The 26,573-nt window shown below is 37.8% G+C and overlaps 2 protein-coding genes across 7 annotated transcripts in view; one reads left to right on the top strand and one right to left on the bottom strand.

Moving 5' to 3' along the window:
• pex5la (peroxisomal biogenesis factor 5-like a) overlaps positions 1–2,866 on the top strand; it is a 74,991-nt gene extending 72,125 nt beyond the window's left edge. For all 4 annotated transcript variants that reach the window (XM_058402998.1, XM_058402997.1, XM_058402995.1 and 1 more), the window contains one exon: positions 782–2,866. In XM_058402998.1, coding sequence (XP_058258981.1) covers positions 782–983 — 202 coding nt within the window. In that variant the 3' untranslated portion in view covers positions 984–2,866. The remainder of the gene's footprint in view (positions 1–781) is intronic.
• Positions 2,867–2,974: 108 nt separating this feature from the next.
• usp13 (ubiquitin specific peptidase 13) lies at positions 2,975–25,972 on the bottom strand. Of its 3 annotated transcripts, none has more exons than XM_058402991.1 (21): positions 25,662–25,972; positions 24,336–24,461; positions 21,483–21,561; positions 20,365–20,486; positions 17,901–18,043; positions 17,007–17,191; positions 16,746–16,840; positions 16,470–16,660; positions 16,231–16,302; positions 15,751–15,844; positions 13,873–13,998; positions 12,845–12,998; positions 11,723–11,897; positions 11,377–11,465; positions 10,771–10,893; positions 10,507–10,533; positions 10,147–10,290; positions 7,826–7,992; positions 5,515–5,707; positions 4,966–5,050; positions 2,975–4,852 (listed from the first exon to the last, which is right to left on the bottom strand). In XM_058402991.1, the coding sequence occupies exons 1-21, from the start codon at positions 25,770–25,772 to the stop codon at positions 4,756–4,758; spliced, it is 2,598 nt and encodes an 865-aa protein (XP_058258974.1). In that variant the 5' UTR covers positions 25,773–25,972; the 3' UTR covers positions 2,975–4,755. The 3 variants fall into 3 exon arrangements, with proteins under 3 accessions (XP_058258974.1, XP_058258975.1, XP_058258976.1); XM_058402992.1 differs by having other exon boundaries at positions 13,873–13,995; XM_058402993.1 differs by having other exon boundaries at positions 21,483–21,543; positions 25,662–25,971.
• Positions 25,973–26,573: the final 601 nt, after the last annotated feature.

The following is a 26,573-nucleotide window of genomic DNA, read 5'->3' as shown; positions in this document are numbered from 1 at the left end:
CATCCCACAGCCATATCATATTACTGAATTTTGAATACTCCTACTGGATTATTTTAAAGTAATTTTATTTCCTAAGCACACAACACATGAGGAAGACTAATAGTATTACTACAGTCAATTCCAGAATTGTCATTTAAATAACCAAAATTTCATTCAGTTTTATTTAGACAGCTCTTTTAACAATAGACATTGTCGCAAAGCAGCTTTACAGGAATATAAACATTTATAATAAAACTGACAAGGTTTACATTTTTAATTTATATTTATCCCTGATGAGCAAACCAGAGGCAATGGTGGCAAGGAAAAACTCCCTGAGACGATAAATATAAAGCATGAGCAACACATTTAAAAGCCTTAAATAAATGGAAATTCTTAAGTATGCAATATTTTTTTCAGAACTATATATATATATATATTTAATATATATTTAATATATATATATATATATATATATATATATATATATATATATTTTTTTTTTTTTTATTTTTTATTTTTTTTTTTTTTTGCAAATATTGGTTTCAGAATTATTGGCATCAATCTACATTCATGCTTGATGCACCCTTCTCTTAACAGGATAACAACATTATGCCTCTTTCTGTAGATGGATGTTGGACCACTTCCATCTTCTTTATAGTAAATATTGGCATTATTTTGTTCCAAGCTCCATCTACAGCCAAGATGTAGCAGCTTGGCAGAGGCAACTAGGTTGTAGCGGTATGTAAGCAAAATTTAAGCAGTATCATGTGCTCAGTTCTTGGTAATTTATCTATTGTTGCAGGGAAGCAGCCAGCAACTTCCTGACAGCACTGAGTCTGCAGAGGAAGAGCAGGAGTCGGCAGCTCTCACACCAGGTCATGTCTGGAAACATCTGGGCAGCACTGAGGATAGCACTCTCAATGATGGACCAGCCCGAGCTCTTCCAGGCAGCAAACATCGGGGACCTGGACTTACTCATGAGAGCCTTCAACCTGGACATGTAAACTGGCAAACATTTTCTGACTGAGTATAAGCCAAGAACCCAAAGTCCTTCAAATGGAGGAAGCAGTTTTTTTTTTTCTTTTTCCTTGTTTTTTTTTTCGCAGAGCACCTTTACATTCCTGAGAACTGCACAGCGGTATATGATTTCAGAGAAGAGCACAATACCTGGAAGACTATAGAAGTATGCCTTAGAGAAAATAGTAGTTAGTGAGGTCTTGCTGGGTGGAGGATGGATATGCTGGAAGAACTATGAAAAAAAAGAAGAAGTCTGTAACTCAGAGCAGTTACATTTCTCTTGTATGTCTCTTGTATGATGAAACAGATGCAGATCTGAATTGTCAGATAGATCAAAGCAATAGTTGAAAATTGTTCAGTGCTATAACCCACAGGTCCTATTTTAGCTTTTTTCTTAAATGTAGTGCTAGGGGAAAAACAAATTCTGTTGTTTGCTGTAACTTTGCTGCAGATCAGACTGTAAAGCCTTATTTGAAATGCATGTCAAACAATTAGTAATTTCAAAGACTTTATGGGGATGATAGCAGATGAGTTAGTTTGCTCTTGATGGTTTATCATTTACAAAGAAGCAAGGAGGTTTTTTTAAAAAGAAGAAAAAAATAAGTCAAGGTTTTCCTTTTGCATCTTTAATATATCTCTGAATGCCATATGTGAGACCCACAGAATATGCAGGTGACTGTCCTCCACAGATCCACTTGACATGATGTTATGCATTATTGCATTGTGTCTTAAAGCTCATTTAAGACTTTTGTTGCATATGATGGGATGAGAAGTGTGAAAGTGTCAAAAAAAAAAAGCGTTCGGGTAAAATAATGAATGATGCATAACTTGAGATCATGGTTTTCTTTTTTTTTCTTTTTTTGTAAAGATGGAGGCAGACTCCCTAAAGAATGTGCTTCATAATGTTTGATCACCTTACTAAGGAAAAACATGGTAGCTAGTGAAATATGCACTTATTTGTTTCTTCTCAGTATAACTAGCTCGATTAGTCCACATATACAGGACAACACAAAACAGCATGGATGAAACATGAGGGAAGTTTGCATATCCATCTTTACAGGGCACATATTTTCTGCTTGAATTTAGCATGAGTGACCAAATCTATTTATTTTGATTATCGTTTTTACATTAAACTCTTTACGTCTTGCTTATTTAAATGACTGTAAACTCTCAGTGACAGGCCTGTGCTTTCTAGCGGATTGCTTCCTTCTGTAAATTATCTAACTGATATGTTGGTAGAGCCCAAGGAATGTCTCCCCCTTTTTTAGACCTCAATCTCAATCTCAGGTGAGATGATCTAGATGACCTTATACTCTAGAAATCCTTATTTATGAGGACTGCATGCTGAATGCACTTATTTTTTTGAATGCGGTAGCTTTATTTATATGCATGAAATTGTCATGCCTCTTTTATGCTCTCTCTCATTTCTATGACATATACATAATCCTGATTTTGCATTTCAGTACATATTGAGCAGATTATATAACAGTTACCGGTTTTGCAATGCAACTAGTATTCTAGATGAAATATACTTTATTGTATACCTGTTCATACTATTCTCACAAGAGATCAGATTTACTGAAGCCTGAAGCGCATGCAACGCATCGTAGCCCGAACAACCAAGTGTACGATCAGTGACTTGACATGAAACTGTCCTTACTATAATAAAACTGCACATGCTACTGAAATTATACATGCTGCATCTCCTGAATAATACGTCACAGGCTTCATTAAGTCTGGTGCATCATATTTAAACATTACAGAATATATCAAATATTGAACAAACATATGAAAATGATCTTTTAAAATAAAATAAAATGCAATATACACTGTGGACTTGATTTGTTTAACAACCTCAGCTGTGTTACGGTAATGATTGATAGCTGATGCATATTTATCTCTAAAACATACCTTATTTATTTATTTATTCTGTCACGTGAATTTCTTTTGCCTCATCAAAAACAAACAAAATCAACACTCATGTGATTTGGTTTATTTAATATTCCAGTCAATAGTGTTATTGGACAGACAGTTCTCGTGAACACATTTGCCCCCATAATGTTCTGTTGTATGCAATATTAGGATAGGAAGATCCATTACAAAAGAACGGTGTGTAAATTTGCATAACCATAGGATTGGCACACTCATTTGCAAAAAGAAAAAAAGAAAATAAAAACTTTGTACCATTTGACATTCAGTTCTTTGAAAAACATGAAGAAACAGATGAACCACAAAAGTTCTACTATACATTTCAAAAATATCGAATAGCTAACTTGTACATTTTGGATTGTAGCGCGCAAGCTGATAATACGAAGGCCTGCTTTAAAAGGAGGTGTTCAAAGCATCGTCTTTCACACTCTGAAAAGAAAAAAAAAGGCCAACAGGAAGAGTGCAGTCATACAGCATCACGTTTCCTTTAACTCCAGTTTGAAAGAGAAGAGAGAGAAAGTGAGAGAAACAAGAAAAACGCTGCTATATTAAAACAGTCAACAAGTAATGTTTTTTCTGGTATAAATGTCCTACAGAAAAATGTGTAAGTAGTTGGGGTAATAAAAAAAAAAATAGAGAAAGAAAAGAAAATGATTTCTCATATGCATGGCTCTATGCTTCAGTGAGGAATTTCGGGGGGGGGGGGGGACATGAAAACATCTAAAAATGTAAGAGATTTGGTATTATTGAGCACCATAGAGAGTACATTCCACATTCACATCACCCAAGGATCTGAGATCCAGGTTTGATGTATGATGCTGCATATGATGTTATGAAGTTGAATCCACTAGTCACTATATATATATTGCTTATTTATTGGATACAAATGGTCTGTTAATGTAATTGAGAAGAAAATAAGAAAAACAGAACCTGGACAAGGCAATGAGTATAAAGCACTTAACTATTGCACAAAACAAATCATTGGTACATCAGTCTTGTCTTGTAACTCTGACCAATGGTGTAAACTACATAATAAATGTATTGTATTTAGTTGTGCTGAAGTTTTACAAGACTGAATATAAATCTTCTTGAATAATTTTACCCCAAAAGATCAAGGATATATAAAGATATTGTAACAGTGCATATTTAATCCCTACAAAAACAAACTTTCTCCCAACATGGATGCTTTTAAACTTCACAATTCTTTTTACTTTGCCCAATACTTTAAGTTTGTGCGTATTTGTGCATGATATTACGTTACCTTAATTCCACTTTACTTCATAAATTTCCGAGAACCTCCAAATGTTTTTTAACACAGTAATGTGTTCCAGTGTTCGTTCAAAATGTAATTCCAAGAACATCAATTGAACCTGGAATGAATCAGGGCTGGCAGTAGCGATACGTCCACATTTAGGAAGAATCATCTTTCCATTTTCGAAAAGAAGGTATCGCTTGAAAATACTGGCATAGTATTTTTGCTCAAGGCATTGAAAGAGAAAACAAATTAGTGTGTGTTTGTGTATATTATTAGAACATAATTCTGCATATTTGAAATGGCACACATCGCTCCGTATGACCAGTACAGTATATACTCTCAGCAAACCAACAGTAAAGAAACATACAGATTATTAATCACATTCATTCCGTCCATTTCACCGTGTCTGTACTGGATGAGTTTTTTTTTTTCTTTGCAGGTCTTTGCAGGGTTTGAGATGACTCCTCTCCTTCTCTACAGTGTGAACACCTCCCAGGTTTCCTGCATTGTCAGTAATATCCTCCTCCTCGTCTGTGCCTTGCAGGCAGTGCGGCTCTACTCTCTAAAGTCCAAATCTAGCAGCTGGGCAAGCGCCGGTAAAAGTAAATATAACCTAAGTCTTTTGGAGGCCTTTCCGACAAACATACTCTATGATCATTGTAAATGACCCATCTAAAAAAAAAAAGAATAAAAAATTATTTTTCAGTAATTTGTGATTTGTCAGTCAGCCACAAGAGTTTTGAGTCTAATCATTAAAAAATATCATTTGCTAAGAAGAACCTTACCTTCCTTCCTTTTTGATATGACATACATAATGACCTGACATTGTTGATGTTCCCATGTGACTTATGAAGGCAAAGAGTTCATACCCTACAGTAAAACAATTACATATTATCATTTGACAAAATAAGACAAATACTATAAATACACCACTATATAATATAACCAAATACACCACTGAGAAAGTCATTGAACTATTGTAACGTGTTGCTGGCTGGCTGCCCTACTTTCCAAGAAATCAAGAGTCAGAGCACATTATGCAAACCTTATTCAAGCTAAACAAGCTGCCAAGTTAGGATCTACATTGATTCCAGTGTCCTAGTTAAGTTGTTTAAGTCTCTAAATGGCATAAGAGCTGCTGAAACAGTATCCACCACCCGGAGCCCTCGGTTCAGTTGAGACAGGCTGGTAATTCCTCATGATCCAGCAGGGGAACTCTCACATCTCCCCTGAACTCTGGAATACTCATCCTTATCTTGGTAAATGTTCTTTCCTGATTTGTAGTCCTGATTAAATTTTAAATTACACACTGGTGTGATGAGAAGGATACTTACGTCCAGGGCCATCTCGTACACGTGGACTAGACATCTCCTGCTCCGGGGACAGCGTGGAGTCACTGTGTGTGTTGGCATTTGAGAAACTCGTATCGTTGGGCTCTGTGTCCACCATGTCAGACATGGCCTCGCTCTCCTCCTCACTCTCTGGGTGTGTAAAGATCCAGTCTAACGCTCGCTCCAGGTTATTATTCTGTAAAACACACACACACAAATAGAGAGAACATTGTATTAAAGATGGCCGTGGGAACTTTCTAAAATCCGTAGTTTGTACATCTATCTAATTTGTACATAACTTAATGCATGTTAAAACTTAAAAAAATTTAATCTAAAATCCAGTGAAACATGCACAGTATAGTGTTTAAAACAAGAAAACATTCCTGTTATTATCTCACAACCTAATATCATCATTGGCATCATCCTCAGGCAATTTAATCTTCCTGTGAACAGGCCAGGACAACCAATATTTAAATTCCCTAATTAAATCACTGTGTCATTGTGCAGTCACAAGCCTCATTAAGACACAAGACACATGATCTGAAATAGCTGTATGAGTCACAACCAGTTATGATATCCAGCATGGCTTGGGATGCTCTCATTCCTCTGACCCAGTGTAGGACATGTAGGTTGCACACTTCATGTTGCTTGGCTATTATTGGCCTGCTCTATGTGAACTCGCTGCCTCACATACACTGCCTTCTTCCTGACTTGCTGTAGAAGTGAACAATATTCTGACTAAACGGCCACAGAATCTGCCACAACAAGCAAACCTGGTGCTTCCAAATAAAACTACGGAAGATGATATTCCAAATTATATTTAGGAAAATATTAAGTAGCCATAGTTTACTGGATAGCGTTTCTGGGATCTCTTACACACTCAAGCCCCGGACTTTTCTCACTCATCTTTAGAAGAATACAGCTTCTTTAAAATACATAGTAATTATCAAATAATACCGTTTAAGGTAAATCATTGAATAATGATCAAAGAAGAGGAAAAACAAGATGTAGAAGAAGACAATAATAAACCTAGTCTGATACATGACATGACTACTATATATAAAAAACCATTCACTAAAATAGGAATCAATACATCAGCAGGACGAGAAGCTGAATGTTGAATTTGGCAGCAGGGATGCAGGGTAAGAGTCTCACATGCTTGTCCGCTGAGTGTCTTGTCAAAACCGCGACATGTCTCAACTTGCTTTCAGTCCATCTCATATACCGTATGAATATGAGAGCTGGATACAAGACTACTAAAACATTCTCAAGAATGATTCAAAACAAACTAGAATGTATAAAGTGATATGCCATTATATCCACAGCTAATAGAATTTCACTCAATTCATTTAACTCAATTAACTTAACCCGAGTTTTACCTTAAACATAATTACTGCATAAGAATGTGAACCCTCACTCCTTCCAACATCCCACTACCACCTCCAGTTTTTCTGAATTTTTTAGTGGAACTGAAATAGAATTCATTTGTCATGAATGAAGCTACACAAAGTTGTCCGTTATATTGTAGTGGAAGGAAAATCTATAAACTTTGCAAATTTTTGTTCATCTAGAAAGGTTGTGAAGTATTGACCCTAGACACAGTGAAAACCCTCAGTTAGTTTTGATGAAGCCACTTGCGATCAGATATCACAGAATTTGCTGAATGGAGTTTACCTGAGTGGAATAAAAAGGGATCTTGTTACAGAACCGCCCTAAACAAACAGCATCATGAAGACCAACAAGCAATTAAAACAACTATTGTTTTGAACCATCCGTCATGGTTTGACTACCAAAAAAAAAAAACCCAAACTTTAACCACTTCGCAGAGCATAATTTAACAACTGTTAAAAAATGGAAAGAATATGGCACAACTGCCCCTCGGTTTAGACATGAACATCTACCAAGAGATAAGGAGAGCATTAGTCAGAATAAACAGAATTAGTTGATAATCCCAATTAAGGCCATTTCTGTTCCAACACCATGCACACACACATCCATACACTCAGATACATCCAAAGGCATTTTTTCTTAACCAATTGACCTACTGCCATATTTTGTTGAGGTGGGACGTCTCCATGGAACACAGTGGACAATGGAAGAACATGCACAGAAACTCCACACAGACAGATACCAAGCCCAGGATTGAACCAGTTACCCTCGAGCTCTGAGGCAGCAATGCTAGCCTTTATTCTTAAAAAATTAAATTATTAGGAACCTGTTGAAGTGTAACTGACAGACTCATTAAGCTACAGGAAGACTTTAAGCTAGCAGGTGTGGTATACACAAAAACAATAAACAGGAACAGGTCACTCACTGTGGCCTTCAGGGCTCGAATGGTGTGATGTCTGGGAAAGCCCATGGAGGTGAGGATGGAGATGCTTTCTTCAGGAGGCTGGTTATCCAGAGGGCTGGCAGTAGGAAAGCTGGCGCTGGGAAGGTCTGCCTCCATGTATGAAGGAATTGCAAGGGGCTCGGCAAAGTCTGTAGAAAACGCAACAGGTCTAAGTAAGAGCCATCTGCCATCTATAAATATGCATGACTGGGAGCATATTTACATCAACAGGCAATTTAACCCAGCAGGACGTCTGCTGCATGTGCATTTTCCCCCGTTAGAAAATAGTGTGTTTTATATGTGTCATGTACATATTTCAATAAGACGAGGTTCCCAAAACAGCGTATAGAAAAGTGCCATGTAATTACATAGAATGAAAACATTCAAACACCTCTCTTCCCCTCAGGGTCCAGAAAAAGGCTACAAGCTCAAACACATGTACACTAATGCTACAATGCCAAATCCATTTTAAACTGATAAACAGGCAAATTATTGATGCCTTTTTATCCTGACTGGTTGGTAGTCCACATTGCTTCTATTTTTCTCCATGTACAGAGGCAGCACAGACTGCTTCTGTAAATACAACCACTGCAGTACTTAGGCTCTCTTAGAGCCTGGAGTCTGACACCCAGACACTCTAACCAGATCAACTACACAGGGAAAGAGGTCTGCAACCCGGAATAAATGCAGTTAATTTCCCAGAAAGGGAAATTAATTGGTCACAAAGGAGGCAGGATGATGGCATGTCTGCTACACTCCATTAAACAACTGACCTTCAGCAGTGAGGTAAAAAGCTGCTTCCGGTCACATAATTTGCATTCAGTCTTTATGTACTTTAGTACCTGCATATTATCTTAATCACTGATCATTTTCACACACAGATGAGCAATATGTAAAGCTAAGAATACACTACATTCATATGACAGACTAAACCCCTGGATGGAACAAAGACGGTTGTGGTAGTTCATAAAATTGTCTTGTACAGGCACTCATGTTCCTGCCATATGTAAATACATTCTCTCTCTCTCTCTCTCTCTCTCTCTCTCTGCCTGTCTCTCTCTCTCTTTCTTTCTCTCTCTCTCTCTCTCTCTCTCTCTCTCTCTCTCTCTCACACACACACATTCTCTGAGCATCTCAACTGCAAGTGAGATGCCTACTTTGCCTACTTTCTGTATTTACTTTCGTGTGACTGCATTGCTGAGCACAAATGCTAGAAAATGTTAGAGTTGGGTCGAAAAAACGTTTCACATGATGACATAAAAATGATAAAACTTGATAAGTAAGACCCTTGTTCTGTAACAACTCTGAAAACCAACACAGAACATTTTATATGGTCAAAATGAAGCAGGTGTTAAACAGCAGTAACAGTAACATACACAACAGCAAGCCACTTACAGCTACCCATATCATTTAAAATGTATTCCATTACATTAAATCCCACATAAAATGTCTTCAATTAGAAGCTGTTGCTAGATATTGAGATTGAATACATCACCACAAGCCGAGACCAGAAACCCATGACAGCAGTTAAAAAAGAAATACAGATGATTAATGTCTTCTAATACATGTGTATGTTTGGTCGTTTCTCAAAATAACACAGAGAGAAGAAAAGCACAGTTTCTCTATAAAACATCTGAAGAGAGTGCTTTATTTGTGGTACTGGCTAATCCAGTTGGGCCTTATAATCACCTCACACTCACACGGGTTTTTCTATTAGAAATTCATCACTTTTTTTGTGGATTTCTTGTTTGTAAAAGTAAAGAAGCATTACAATTATACTTCTTTTAAATAAGTTCATACTTACAGCACTTCGAAGAAGTAATTACTCTTTGCATATACTCTATACATTCCCAAAAGTAATAACCGAAGCCTCACTTGCAATTAAACAATAAGGTTTCCATAAACATAATTACAGTTTTGATAAACATAATTACAAATATACACAGATATATTCAGCACATAATTAATATACCTTCACCATATATAGGGCTTCATAATGCAATAAAATATACAGCCCACATGGTAATTTAATAATCTAAAGCACTACAATAATATTGCCCATAATAATGTTTAATATTATACAGCCTGACTCTGCAGGTTTTAATAACAGTGCTCAGGTTAAATGAGGGTGAATCTTGCAAAAACACAATTTGCAATTATATCCTTAGAGAAAATTAACACAAATTTGCAGTAAATGAATTGTAGTTTCTAGCTGTGATAAATGGCTAGTGTTCATATACAGTGCTGACATCAGCTTCCGCTAATAAGAGCTGCTCTTGTTGGACAGCATACAACAGTCTTACCTGGCTCCTCCATGTGAGCAATGATCCAATTAAAGGCCATTTCAGCTCCCATGTTCCCAGTGTAGTACACGGCCTTCCGGCAGGCCTCCAGAGGGAAGCCCATTTCTGCCAACTGCATCACTGAGGCCTCATCTATTTCCGGAGCTGGAAAAAAATGGTAAAGAATGAATAGTTTACAGTCTATATGGAAGGATCATAGAAAAAGTGAAGCATCTCACCGGGCCTCATTAGAGAAAGGCCATAAAGTTAGTCAGGAATCTCATGGAGGATTTACTATGACTGGAAACTAAACAGCAACACACACATTTGTAACACATGATATAAAAAACTTAAAATATAAAAAAAATAAATGACACTTACATTCCAAAGAATTATTCACTGAGCTGTCTGTGAGGAAAAAGAAAGCATTTTCAGTTAAATATGTTATGTGCATTTTTGGTATATTTGTACATTTAGTTTTTTTGAACAGCAAATCAGAAACATGGACATAGTATATTATGTAAAATAGACCAGAAGAACAGAATTTAGAGAATCTAAAGCACTTAGATATTTTGCAATGTGCAGGAGGTTAACTTCCTTACAGGTACAGACAGAAATAATAGAGATAGATATAGAAAATGTTACCTCTTGTGTCCTCAGGAATGACGATAGGAGGTGTCAGGTCAGGGAGCTCTTCTTCACTCGCTTGTAGCCCTGTAGCTCGCAGCCAATTCAAGTCCATAAAGTCAGGCATCTCTACAGAAACATCTGTTTGAAAACAGGACAAAGGTGATACAGAGGGCTGTATAAAACAGTTTTTATACAGTTTCGTGTGTTTCGATTTATTTCACCAATCTTAAATGTAATATTTGCTTCTTTCTCAATGAGGTAAAAAGTAAAAACAGGACCCACAATGCCCTCTGCTGGACTAAACCCCACATATCTACCTAAAACATCAGCAAAAATTATTTGCAAACTGATATTGTTTACAGCCGGTGCATTGCCCAAGCACCTTTGATCATGTGATGGGTCCGAGTTACACAAGGTAACATGTGATTGGCAAACACAGATGTCAACTATTACAAAACAGAAACACTGATCTGCTTTGTAAAATGATTAAGGCAAAGTATGACCAGCATGTGTCCAAATAAACATCAGTATATACCTAGACCACATCATATATCCTGATGCAGCCTGCTCAGTGAAGACCTGTATCAAAAAAAACAAACAGACCAGAACCAATATACTCACCTAACTTTTTAGGAACCCAGTCGACTCCAAATGTGAACTTTTTCAGCTGTACAACCATGAAGTCAGGAAAAGATGCAAAACGAGAAGTCCTGAAAAGAAAGACATAATTATTCACTTAGCGGAAGAAAACAATATGCTTACATATTATATAAAATCACGAAGAATAATCTTACATCAAATCATTTTACATCAAAAAACATAAGCCAGTATACAAATACAAATCTTTCAGAAGCTGTTGGAGTCTGAAAACAATGATTACTCTCTTAAATACATGTTCCCTGAATGTGTATTCAGTGACCCGAATCTTTAAACCCCTTCCCAGGCTCTGGACCAGAACCTTGCTTACTTCACTCCGGCTGACTTGGCCTGCAGTGCCGAGCTCCAGAAGTCCGGAACGTTCTCAGGCTCATTAAAGGCTTGTAGGCAGGCAGTGAAGGGAACACGGGCCCTCACCGGATCAGGAGGAGTGTGTAAGTTTTCTTCAGCATCTTTCCGCTTAATTTCATATGCCATAAGCTCTTCTGTAATATAAAAATGTTTATAGATGCTGAGAGCCTTTGACTACTGATCAGAGTAATACAGTAGCTAGCACTTCTTATAGACAAGACAAGACATGGTGGTCTGTGCTCCACATGGTGCTGGTATACTAATATAATTTTCCCAAATAGGTGACGTATCTTACTACTGAGCTTTATTACATGAACTGTTGCTGTTTTTAGAAGAGAAGTACAACACTTCAGGATGTGCAGTGATTGGAAAATAATCCATACCAAATTGCTACAGATAACTTTTTTTAATAACTGCACATTACATCACTTTATTACCTTGATTTTTTTCTAAATGTTTACTTTTTAATTATCATATGATTGTTACTTTTGCATTTCTCTTCACTCTTGATATGTTTGCCTGCTGCAAATATACATTTTACTGCTAGACTGGAAGGAAGTTATGTAATGTTTGTTTGCATGCATGCATCTTGTGTGTGTGTACATACTGTATATATAAGTCAAAAGTGTTTCCAAAAATTTAAAATAAATTTTTTTGTATAAAAAATTTGCAACTAAAATGAACTAATTTGGGTTTTCTAATAATTTTAGGGAGTACACATTTGCTTCACACCTCCAAAGTTGGGGGTTCGATTCCTGCCTCTGCCTTGTGTGTGCATGTTCTCCCTGTTCTTTGGGGTTTCCTCTGCATGCTCCGGTTTCCTCCCCCAGTTCAAAGACATGAATTGTAGGCTGACTGGCATCTCTAAATTGTCTGTAGGGTGAGTGTGTTTGTGTGTATTTGTGCCCTGTAATAGACTAGCATTCTGCTACTCCGATACACTCCAGGTTCCCTGTGACCCAGTAGGATAATCGGTGTAGAAAATGGATGGATAAATGGGACAATAATTTTATAAATTATTCTGAATGAACGAGAAAGAAAGAGGGGAATGCACCAACGTTCATGCCCATCTCGTCTTTACCTCTGTTAGTGGCGGCCTCTATGGGCACAGGGAGCTGCATAAGGTAGTCCACTCTTTGTGTGTAACGCACTTTCTGTGACTGGCAGCACTGTATACGCTCCTCTACAATGAAGCGGAACACGTCGCTGGGATTCTCTGAGCCAGCGCTATTCCTCTAAAAATGGAGAAAATAACTGTGATAAAAATCCCCTTAAAGTACTCAGTAAGCAAACTGGCATCATTCATTATTATTTTATGAGACAACAGTGGAGAATATCTTCAGTTATAAAAAAGCATAAAAATAGATGATGTCTATACAAATCCAAGCCGCATGTTAGAGATGAAATGAGCAGGCCTATAATTGAAAGTTCACAGAGTCTGCTTTTAAAATAGGCACGCTGCTGCAGTCTCTCTATTCTGAGGCATTACAGAAATATATCAGCTATATTTTTCCCATAACAGCACTGAAATACCAGAGCCGGCTGGTCAGAGAGCAATGAACAGCACAGCTTACAGACCCTTAACTCTCCAGGACTCCACTAATTAATCAGGCTAAACATTCTGAGGAAAAAAAAACTAAACACAGCTCTCTCTTCGGCTAGAACATTAAGACTGACCATTTTTTTTATGACTGCAATTTACATTTTATATTACACTTATACAAGAGACTGTGTTTAAAATAGCTACACTTGATTTTGTGTCATGGAGAGCTTTCGGTGCAGTGGATTTAACTCTGGACATGAAGGCAAAGTAAATAGGAAGCATTATCTGCCTTGTGTAACTGATAGCAGGTTCTAATTTTAACGTGATTGAGAAAGTCACTTAAGAGCGCCAGGGTAAATATGGCAACCCTGGACGCAGATAGGTCTTCTGAAACTAGAGCCATGTGACAGATGTCTAAGTGCACACACATGTCAAGAAACTTCAGATAAACCCGAGAAGTGGTTAATAAAAAATAACCAATAATGTTTTCTCACCCACACTAAACTAATGGAGCAGCTTTTGCTACAAAAATAATAGTTCTTATATAAACTGAAACAAGTTCTCACCTCTACCAGGTTAATAAAATGCAGGAAGAATTCTTGGGCATCTTGCTGTCTGTTTGAGGAGAACTCCGGGTGGCCCTTGCTGACCAGAGCCTTGAACATTCTGGGGGAAATCCCTCTGTGCTGCTGCTGCAAAGGAAACAGCATATTAGGCATTGAAATTTCATTTGAGCTACAGTGAAGTTTTTTACTTCATCTATTCCCTTTCATACAGGAGGAAGCAGGCAACTGAAAAGTAAAACGAATTACTGATGAATTCATTCATCATGAAAGAATTCTTCAGAGCAAATAATTATCGTTATTCATTTCACCACCCAACTGCTGTGTGATATTAGCTTTTGGAAATTATGATGTGTATGCACATGATGCAAACTGCATATAAATCAACATAGAGAATTTATGAGAGGAATAAAACAAAACCGGGTGAGTTATCATAGGAGAATAATCAGAGATACCATTACAGCCAAGATTTTAGATTATATTTTGATCAATAAATGACCAAAGTGTTTTATTCCTCTTATTTAATTGTCCAAATTTGCTAATGATTGTATTTTCTGTTGATTAAACATCATATTTTTTATCATTTAATATTGTAGAACATCTGTGAAACATGTTAAATGTTATCACTTGGATTATAGGACCTATAAATAGTCAGTCCCTTCTATTATCCCTCTAGTAGCCTTTCTATTTTTTTTTCTTTCTTTACGTTAACAGGACAAAGAAATTGTAGCTGGTCTTACCATTGAGAAACTGCAACACCCTTCATCCTAAAGACTTTGCTGTGTCATAATCATTACAGTTATAGCTTTACACCTGACTAATACAATGCTGACACTGGACACTTCTTATAAAAATGCTAAATAAGTCTCCTTACAGAAGATGTCACAATTTCAACGATTTCACATTACGTTATTAAACACAATCCACTTACGTGGACCATCTACCATCCAATCCTACTACAATAACATTAACAGATTAGAGTAAGCGCATAAATATAAACCTGTGATTCATCTTTGTTATAGACAATTCATCAATACTAGCTGACCAATCAGAAGAGAGAATTCAGCAGCTTTGTGGCATAAACTGATTTAACTCACCAGACATTATAATGTAATTGCTGGACATCATGTTTTTTTTTAAATGTCAGATAAAATCATTTTAATTTGTTTTATTTTTCTGATTAGGTACTTGTTAATCTACCACAGAAGTGTATATTTCTCTGGTTCTATGCATGCACTGTATTCAAAAGTATTTTACTGCTACAATATATCACTATTAATGTAATATTATTAATTGCATCTAATATTATTATAAAAAGGAATCATAAATTCTCCTATTTTTCACTAATTTAGTCATGGCCAATGTCCACCTATCAGGAATCTCTTCCCTATCACATAACATCTATCAACCGTGGAGAGCAAAGGCATGCTTCCTCCAAGGCATGTGAAACCAGCCTGTCGCAACTGCTGCTCATGCAGCATCAAGGGGCAACGTAGCACCCAAGGAAAAAATCACTATCCAGTCACTTCCGCATGCGTGAGCTCACAGACACCCAGGATTCACTGGTGTCACTGTAACTGATAGGGAACACACAGTATGTCACCCCTCCTTCACTGAAAACACAGCCAGTTTTTTCTCTCTTGGACTCCCCACCATGGATGGCTGTGGCATCATTCGACTTGGACTCATTCATGCATTGAATAATCACAAGCATTCAAATGCCAATACAAATTTTTAGTGTTCAGCAATGTGTTTTAATTCACACACATGTAACATAACCGCAATATAGCACGAAAGAACTGCATAATCAGTAAGAATTTACATGCACAACAAGAATTTTTCGCTCATGCTCAAGCCAAATAACAAGCCAGACAGACCAACCTTGTATTCTTCTTTCATCACCTGTTCAATGAGTTCTGATTTGACTGGCGGTTTGGAATACTGGCCTGAAAGTAGTCCATGACCCAGTTTGGCCCTGGTGGATGCAGACACAACAAAGCATGTGGCATAACGTGTTTAATGGCTACAGTTCACATCAAAGAATAAATACTTTCAATATTTATTTACAGACTAGCCTCATCCTGCTTTAGAGTTTATTATTTATCACCTTTTCCTCCTTAACATAACAATAAAATCAATTTTAAAATCAATGCACTATATAATGTCCTAATCAACAAATAAGGGAAGAAATATCTTTCAGGAACCGACACTGTACAGTGCTTAGACACTGAGTCATAGAAAAAAAGCATAAAAAGCTAGCATAAAAAGATTCACACTTTCATCACGTCATCCTCAGATCACTACAATAATATGATTGTTATGTGTAATATTATGCCTCACATTTTTCACATTACTACTTACATCTGTGTGCTGAAGTCTTGGGTAGGATCAAGGGGTGAGTAGTCAAATATTCTCTGTAGATTACCAACATACCTAGAAATTTTAACCACAATTAATGCAAGACTGGTGTACATACCTCACGAGAAAATACACTGCATTTTCACCTTACTGCTGTCCCGTAATGTAAACTAACACGCATGATGTAAACTATTTAGCCATCCCAAAGACAAAGCCACAATCAGGATGTGATAGACACTTACGCTCTCTGGAACTCAGGGATACTGAAGAGCACTTGCATAGTGGTGCTGAGGTAGCAGCTGTTGCCCAGGTTTCTGATGCCCGTGTACCCTGAACCGTAGACTGCCTTCAGCTTAAGGCCAGATTCCTGAATCACCTCCCACTCCGTGGCTCGAGGCTGAACGTGGTTGTCTGTGTGGTGGCCGTTCTCCGTCTGGTGGAGACAGACAGATAAATATGAATCCGAATCAAATGATCAAACCAAGCGCATTTCTGAACGAAGCTCCAAAAAAACGCACCCTTTGCATCTTTAGCATGTCTATTCCAAAGTGTACCAAGTGTTCTGCTATGTGAGGGTCAAGTACTGCCTCTTCTTCATCGAAGGAGTAAACATCTGTTTAAAAAAAACAAAAACAAAAAAAAAAACAGGATTGAACACTTTGTTGTCTTAATTAACACATCTGTTAGCTGGCGTCATGTGAAATGATTAGTTTATAAATAATGCCTTGCATGCACTGCAGCTTCAGTAAGAAGTTAAAATCCAAACCTGAGGCACTGACCTGCTCCATCTGGGGTGATGGTGTCAAGCTTGACTGCTAGTGGGAATTTGGTTTCTTTGTAGTGCTCGAGGGCATGTCCGTTCCCACCACTTCCATCGAAGAACCATTTCCCACAGAGGACCGAGCCATCTGTCAGATTGAGCCACAGGTTCTCTCGCATTTCACACTTGGCACACTTCCAGCCACTAAACACAAAACAAATACATTAAAGAAACTCTCACACTGCTAAATCGATCTTTTTGTGGCTGAGGATGTCATTATTGTTCGATTTTATTTTAGTCTCTTGACGAAATATATCCAGGGGCTATAATTTATATTGCAATATTGTCCTTTTCACTGCTGATATCCGCTGTATCTTACAAGTGTCCTAAATTAATACTTTTTAGTCATAATGTGCCAGCTAAAACATCATACGTAATAAGAAAAATGAAATGTCATGGAAAATTGTTTAGCATTGCTTGAATAAATCAATTCAGAACTGATTCAATGTTTACAACTGACTTTTATTAACGCTATAAATTCCTACAATATAAGCAAATGAAAATGCAAATCTTATTACTTTTGACTGAATTCAATTGTAATTACAGAAAAACTGAAACCTTCTAGGGACCCATGATGATATAAATAAGCCAAACAAATTCACCAATGTTTTGTTTCATGCTGTGATCACATTATTTCAAAATATAATTAAGGACAGTTCCACTGGAATATTTATCCACTGGGGGATTTCCACAAACTTATTAAATAGAGTGAAGAAACATTGAGGCATTAAGTACATAAGAGTTCAGCGTATCAGTTTAAAGGGGGTTTCTGAACTCCCCCACCACCATTACTAGAGTGCCAGGAAGTCCATATGATACTACTGAACTGATACTGCACTTGCAGGAGACTAACCTTGGAGGAATCCGAACCCCGTTCTCTTGTTGTCTGAGACTTCTGGCATGCTTTGACACTTGAAGCTCCTCCTCCCATGAATCCTGCTCTTGCTTTTTGTATGCAGAAACAGCATTAAGTACAGCATCACAAGCAATTGTCACCTGAATGGGACAGAAATACACACACACATTATATATATATATATATATATATAAACTTATAGATAGTATAATAGATAGTTATACTACAATAGATAGTATATGGAGGCACATGCATTCACAGAGCACTTTATTAGGAACACCTGCCCTTTCATACAGTTATCTAATCAGCCAATCATGTGGCAGCAGTTCAATGGATAAAATAAAAAAAAGCCAGCAGCTTCAGGTAATGTTCACAGCAACCATCAGAATGGGGGAAAATGTGGTATCAGTGATTCTGACCGTGGCATGATTGTTGGTGCCAGAGGGTCTGGTTTGAATATTTCTATAACTGCTGATCTCCTGGGATTTTCACACACAACAGTATCTAGTGTTTTCGCAGAAAGAATAAAGAAATAAAGAAAAAAAAAACATTCAATGAGCAGCAGTTCTGTGGATAGAAACACCTTGTTGATGATGTAGAATGGTCAGACTGGTTCAAGCTGACTCAAAGACCACAGAAAATCACTATGTATAACTGTTATGAGCAGAAAAACGTGTCAAACATTGAGGCAGATTTAATACAACAGCAGAAGACCACCTTGGGTTCGACTTCTGTCAGCCAAGAACAGAAAGCTTAGTCGGCAGGGGGCACAGACTCACTAAACTGAACAGTTGCAGACTGGTAAAATCTGGCCTGGTCTGATGAATCTCCATGTCTACTGAGGCACACAGATGGTTGGGGCAGAATTTGGTGCCAACAACATGAATCCATGGACTCAACCTGCCTTGTGTCAACAGAAGGAGTGTTTTCTTGACACACTTTGGGCATGTTAATACTGGTCATTGCTTGAATGCCAGAGCCTATATGACTACTTCCACCATAATAATGCACTATGTCACAAAAGTGGTTTCATGAGTATGAAAATGAGTTCGGTGTTGGTCAGTTGCCTTCCTAGTCACATCACTTTTGGGATGTGGGAAGCACCACGAAAGCGCACATGAAACATCTAGTGGTCAACATGAACCACAATCTCAAAGGAATTTTTCCAACATCTTGTGGAATCCGTGCCACAAACAACTGAGACTGATTTGAGAGCAAAAGTCAGGTAATACCCTGTATTAGTATTTGGTTTGGTGAGGGGGTAGTGGCTAATTCTCAGTAGCCAAATTATATTTCTGGCATTTGGCAGATGCCCTTATCCAGACCCACTTACAATTTATTTCATTTTAAGGGCCTTGCTCAGGGGCCCAGCAGCTATAACTTGGTGGACCTGGGACTTGTTATTACCTGTTACCTTATTACCTGTCATTAATATGTAAACATTGTATACATATAGCTTTTGAAGAAATGAAATGCATGTGAAACCCAGGAGTATCACACAGATTAGAAAACATATCCATGTGTGATTGACCATCTCTGGAGGTAGAGTCATATTGTATTTGGATGCAGGTGCAGCACAACCACAACGTGACATGCTTAGGGCATTCAATGACAAGTGTAATCAATGCTCCTGGAACAAATGACTACAAATGACTAACAGAGACTAACAACAATGTCTGGTGAGTCCTTGAATAGCTCTAGAGTGTTTGTCTGCATAATATGAGGGGGAAGGGTGAGATACATTAGCAAAAAATATACATGCATCTTAAAGCAATGTTAACAGTACACTTTCTGTGTCATCAAAATAATGTATATTAATATTTTGTAGCGTCACAACCTGGGACTGAACTGCAATGATATGTATGAATCTACACTAAATTTCCCACAGTGAGTTTTTATTGTGATTGCATAATTAGTCACCCTATTGGTATGAAACTAATTGCTCATGGTGTAACCAGGTGCCATCAAAAATCACATAATTAGCTGAATAGATTTCATGAAGACTAAGGAGCAAAGTTCTTGAAAAGTATCAATTAGGGCTTGGTTAAAAAAAAACCAAACTTGAACATGGAGTACCAGAAAAACATGATTCTGTGTACAAGAGGCCAATCATCTCTCAGTGATGACTGACCTCTCTTGACACCACCACCACCATGCTTCACTATACAGAATCATGTTTTTCTTCATGTTCTTTTACTTTTGCAAACCTTTCCCTTCCTGAAAAATTGGTGTTAAATATTTCTTTATAAATAAATATAGAAAAATATTTCTTCTTCATTGCACAACAGTCATACTGTCAAACAAAGTGTGGTCGCTGTCATCTGATCTATATAAAATAAATGATTACACACTGACTTCAGCTACGATATTAATACTAGTGAGCTTTGGGCTGAAACAGAAGACCTTTCACACCTTTTGCATGCAGGACACACATAGACCATTCTCTCACACACTCACTAACCAGAGCAGGCAACTCCTCGATATTTGGTAAAGGGATCTCATAGTGGTCTGGGAATATGACAAGCTTGGCTTCATCTTCATATTCATAATCATCCCCGTTAAAGTCACGGTTAAGTTCTAAATCTTAAAGGAAGACATGAAAAGAGATGATCAGACATGTATTTAAGATTTGACAGTAAAGAAATCATATCTAGTCATTTATATTAAAGAAAAATGCAAAAAAAACCTTTATGAATATGAATATATTAGAATCAAAAATAAAAGAAAATGTGGGCTAACAATTCCGTGATCGATTTTCAGATACAAATCTTGCACCTTGTATCTGTCCATTTTCACTACATTCAAAATGGATGCGATTAAAATGTGCTTGGCAATCTCTTTACTATTCTGTCAGAATCCCACACACATGTCAGTACTACACACAGGCATTCACACTGCCAGCCTGCTGATGTTACTGTCAATCAACAAAGAGAGAACCTCACACACTGAGAATTGGCTATGACTAAACTCAGAGAAAGTATCTCCATTTTAAGGTCCATTTACGCTCTCTTGTCCCATGACGCATGAGGTTGTCCTGGCTGATTAGATCACCACATTGGTCAATGTCAAAAGAGACTAATGACACTATCAGACTTTATCTGTCCCTGAATTGGAAGGTCATACAGTTCAAAGAATTACACATGCAAGCAAGAAAATGTGATCTGAATGTGAAGGAACAGATTAACTGTGTGAAGACAAACTATAATTTGAGATTCCATTACAATAAAAGCTACACCCCCCCCTAGTCAACGTCATGCCTCCAACAGTGGAAGTGTGTCAACCACGAGGGTTGATAGGGCACAGCAGCTGATGGGAGAGCAGGAGCAACAGGCTCATCAGCCGACTGTAAACCAACCCTCCCCAGCAGTAGATCAGACCTGAGCGAGCATGTGGCACTTTAGATTTAGAACAGTTACTAACTGCACATACAAATAAATGACCTAAATTTAGCTCTGTCAAGAGAGAGCAGAGGTTATTGAATATGGGGGAAAATATCACTAAAAAAAATTAAGACAAAATATTCATCTAAAATAAATTGTGCAAATAAATAATACAGACTATAATATATAGCAGTCTTACCTAAAAATATTTTTCCATTCCGTCTTCTTGGCACAGCACCCCCAGCAGCACCTGTGGCTTTCTGTGGCAAGCAACAACACTATTTATCATGGTGATAAGACATCGTTTACATTTTTAGAAAATCTTCATAATACTGTACAAACCAACTGCAGCACTAGGTTACTAGCTTATCCCAGTGGATACAAAGATTTATGTTTGTAATACAGGACAATTATTGTGAGCAACGCATCGTTTAGTTGTATTTGTGTTGGATATCAGGAGTACTGAAAGACTTGCTGACACAATCACAAGTGATTCCTTGAGCGGAAAAAAGCAGACACCAGAGCTGCAGGAATGCATCCAGCTGTTTCTGAAAAGATCCTGACATGAAAATAGCCCTATTTACTGATGCCTGGCCTGCTAAAATGAGGTCAAGAGGAATAAAGGACAAACAGCTACAGGAAGTATTTCTATTAAAATTAGCAGTAGGTTTTAATTATATATGCTAGGGTGATTTAATACTAGAGTAAGGTTTTCTAATCATGACCACCACAGAACGCTATGGACACAGTGACACTGTGGAATCTTAGTAACTTGCTATGCCATGGATTATATTCTAGCACATAGTACACAAGTGGTTAGAAGACACAGATGGCTTGGATGATTAATTTCATAAAAAGTGCATAATCAATACACTCACATTTCCACCATTGATCACCGCTTGCTTTGCGCATTACGAATTAGGTGAGATAAGAACTGGTACTAAAATCACTGAAACATAGCGTACTCTATTAAGAAACAGTAAGCCACTACTATAAAAAAATAGTCTTAGAATAGCGTCAATTTTTTAACATTATTAATTGTATACACAATAATATGAATACAGCCACATTTGGCAATAAGACATAAGGCTGAACGACATCAATGTTTATTTCCATCCTCCTAACAACAACAACAACAATACACAGTGTGTGAAATCATACACCACCACAACAACCACATCCACTGCCTCAACAACCAACCAATATAAACAAGAACACTAAAGACTGAGTGTTATTGCATATAAATAATCACCATTAGACACCAGCATGTTCATTTGGACTCCCAGCTCAGTCCAGTGTAAATCGATAATGCTATTGATCATCCACTCAATATGTTTGCTAGCAAAGACATAAGTGTAACCATACTCAATTTAAATGGCAGCAACTACTAAAGAAGGAAACTGATAGTGTAGCGAAAGAACAGCTTGTTGATATGGAATCGGTCAGAAAGTATTCACTAATTTTCTATAACACTTACATTTATGGCATTTTCCAGATGCCACTATTATCCAATAACTTGTGCTCTCAAGTCTCTATCAATGAATACACCAACATTTCACAGCATTTGGCAGATGCCCTTATCCAGAGCGACTTACATTTTATTCAATTGAGCAATTAAGGGTTAAGGGCCTGGCTCAAGAGCCAGCAGTGTCAGCTAGGTGGACCTGGGATTTGAACTCACAACCTTCCAATTAATAGTCCATCTCCTTAACCACTAAACTACAGTGGTTCACTAAAATTTCAAACTAAGAGTACCATCAGTCCAAAAGTCTGTTGGGAAGAAGAAATATAGCACATTTTCAGAATTTCAGAAGCACTAGTTTAAGTATAACAGAATCTAAGACAGTAGTTCTGGCTGTATTCAAGTCACAGTTTTATATATGTAATATGTTATAGTCTCGAGTAGCCAGACCTTCAGACTAACGGCAGAAGATCTGGACTTCATAGCAGCTTTTATTGACCAAGGATCACCCAAGAAGGTGTCTGACTGACATGTAAAGCAACCAATCACAGTTTCTTTTGTTCAACATCACATTTACGGGTGTGAAATGTAATGTCGCTGTCCCTGCAACAAAAACAGACCGAACTGCAACCATAGACCATTCATTTAAAAAAGTTCTGCAAATTAATGAGTCTACAGCATTTAGCTGAACCCCATAAATGCTCATTGTCAGTAGGACACACAGTGGTTTTCTTCTTCCGTTAGGGAAAAGTCACAACAGCTTTGTTTCCAGACGGACCGTTATAAAATGCGACACGCAAGTCTCCTGAAAATCCTGTAGAATCTAACCAATCAGAGGATGACTTAGAAATTCCTGAAGTGTTTCCAATTTTGTGTGCTGTGTGTATCAGACACTCCGGCAAAGGTTTGTGGAAATGATGTCTGAGGCTTAATATGTTACATTTAAATATGTTACGGCTTCTATATAAAATTATACAGTGACTTGTATGGTACAGAAAAAGATGTTAAATACACTTGTAATTGTTGATATGGTGAAGGTTTCTGTGAGGGGAGGTTTAGGTAGCTTTTTTGGATTTTCTAGTGTCAGAGGAAAAGCTGTAACTTTAGCTTTTCTGAAACAACATCTTCAGGACAATTGTTTTGTGGGTTCTTAATAACATGACAAGCTGCATTTTTTATTATTATTAACTTCAAAACAGTGGAAAAAAGAAGGAGTGGTGAGGGAAGGACTGTTTATAGCTGACTGTTTATATAGTTTCATGAACATTAAACACAACTATAAATGTATCAGATGTATAATCTTTAATAAATAAAAAAAAAATTCAATCATTGCCTAATTGCTGTGGCATAAGAGCAATAAACACTTTAGTATATTTAGTGTAGTGTGGTTTTTCTCTGTTTGAATGCTGCTCCCCTACATCTTAAAAATGTACATTCATGGATAAATGTGTCTACATATGAGATGTTTTAAATTATTAATTTCTGCAAAGATGATATACAGTACAGTTATGTTTTGTTGAAAAGCATCAAAAAATAAGCAAGTCAGACTCTCAGGAAAAAGCTTTAAAAAAACTATAAAAATTTTCTTACCTCCTTCACATGACGTTTTAAGTGCATGTACACACTCTGTCCAGTTTTGCGGTAATGTCTCTCCACGTGTTCTCTTCCGAAGCCCAGGAATGTGTTCATACACACATACAACCCTCCTTCTGATTCCTGCAAAGCCCACACATACAACACAGTTGAAGAAAAGTGTTGTCTAAGAGACTGTGATGAACACCAAACATGATATTATTATAAGGAAGGTTTAAAATTGTATGTATTGACACTAGAAAATATTTTGCTCTTAGTTTGCAGACTCAGACTGCACTGAGCTTATGCACCGGGTTAGAGGTAAACTTTGTGTCTTTAACGTTGAAAGAAATCTGGTAAAACTGGCAGAGTTGAAAGTTCAGGCCTTTTACGTCGATACAAATCCTGAAATCTACAGATTTGGGAATTAAACTGCATTGTGGATTGGTGATCACTTGAATTACTAAAACTTTGCATTTGCATTTCTAGAAACCTACACAAAGAGAAAGCTTGTCTGGCCTAATTTTGCAAAATGAGCCAGTGTAGGGACCCCAGGTCTCGGAAAAAAAGCTTTCAGCAGCTCGGGGTGACACATGAGCTTTAACAGCAAGGGGGTAAAAATAGTCTGCAATGAGCTCCAAACAGCTGAGTCACCTTTAAAACGGCTACAGCTAAGGGACACATCTAGAGCATTAAAACAGCATGGCCATTAAGGTATGAAGAAGCTGAATTCACTCCTCAGTTTTGTGAATGAGCAGGGATGTTTGGGATCACAGCATCACTGTGGCTGTCCCTGAAAGCCTGATTTGTCAGGGTCGGAATGAATAGTCAGGTCAAAAGCTGTGTGTTGCTGGACATCAAGCTAAAGCTGCTATTGTTTTTCATTTTTCTAAGAGACAGATAACCTGTCAGCCTCTGGTACCATACACTCACCCTCTATTTACAGATAATAAGCTATTCAGGTAATACACATACATACATACATATATATATATACTGTGGGTTTTTTTTAGACCCAGGACAGACTCCACATCAAAATGGACAGCTTTCGTCCATCTCTGTGTGTGTGTGTGTCTCGCCCATGGATCTACTGTCACACCTCAATAAAAACAAAGCGCCCGCTTCTAAGACGTAAACAAGACAGTATGTGTGTGTGTGTCAGTCATTATTTCCGCATATGCTGTAACGTTCAATGTGGCCGTGCAAATCCGCCCTGATCATCCCTCTGTAAGCTTCCACGTGCCAAGGAAACGCTCAGTGCGACCCAACACCTGGAGTGTGATTTCGATTTCTCTCTCTCTCTCTCTCTCTCTCTCTCTCGTTTCTTTTTCTACTTGCACTCACCGGAGAGTCGAAGGAAAAGGCGCACTCGCTCTTGTACACTCTGTCTCCTGATCTCGGCACCCGTATGGTAGGCATGTACGGCACCAGGAGCTCGCCCAGATCCGTGGCCATCTTCGCATATTCCTGCTGCTGACCAGTGAAGCCACTGAATGCTGCGAGTGACCCAGAGAGGAGCGTCAACCAGGAGAAGAGGAGATGATGGGGTTATTTTTAACACGCGCACAGCCGACATTCCCCCTGTGAACAGGAGGGATGTGACGACGAAAACATTGGAGGTGGGCGGAGGCGCTGACCGGCCGTGTTGTTGAGAAAAGACAGCCGAACCCCGTTCACAGAACCCCTAAACGCTGATTGGTTAGAATTCAATACATTCATAAAAATGCAAGTTTCTATTGGCTGTAACACACAGAGGGTTGGGGTTATGCTAATTATCTTTTAACATGTTCGACAGTATGTACGTGGTTCCCCTGTATCACGTGTGGTTATCTTATACCTTTATAGTTCTTGTGAGCATCATCTTAAATTACTTACAGACAGAAATTATAAATTGTTCGACAAATACGTATTCAACATACACCGATCAGGCATAACATTATGAGCACTGTCAGGTGAAGTGAATAACACTGATTATCTCCTCATCATGGCACCTGTTAGTGGGTGGGATATATTAGGCAGCAAGTGAACCTTTTGTCCTCAAAGTTGATGTGTTAGAAGCAGGAAAAATGGGCAAGCGTAAGGATTTGAGTGAGTTTGACAAGGGCCAAATTGTGATGGCTAGAAGACTGGATCAGATCATCTCCAAAACTGCAGCTCTTGTGAGGTGTTCCCAGTCTGCAGTGGTCAGTATCTATCAAAACTATCCCTTAAGTCCTTTAAGTCCTGTAAGTATCCTTTATGCCCATCTCGCAACCT

The sequence above is a fragment of the Hemibagrus wyckioides genome, linkage group LG11 (assembly GCF_019097595.1).
Source record: "Hemibagrus wyckioides isolate EC202008001 linkage group LG11, SWU_Hwy_1.0, whole genome shotgun sequence".
NCBI lineage: Eukaryota > Metazoa > Chordata > Actinopteri > Siluriformes > Bagridae > Hemibagrus > Hemibagrus wyckioides.
Note: the sequence above shows the minus strand (reverse complement) of the source record. Positions and strands in the feature narration are given on the sequence as shown.

Coding starts and splice junctions, on each gene's coding strand:
- usp13 (XM_058402991.1), bottom strand. CDS start 25,772: ATGGCCACGGATCTGGGCGAGCTCCTGGTGCCGTACATGCCTACCATA. Junction 21,562..24,335: donor TAAAACGTCATGTGAAGGAG/GTAAGAAAATTT, acceptor CATGATAAATAG/TGTTGTTGCTTGCCACAGAA. Junction 11,466..11,722: donor GCCAAGTCAGCCGGAGTGAA/GTAAGCAAGGTT, acceptor CTTTCTTTTCAG/GACTTCTCGTTTTGCATCTT.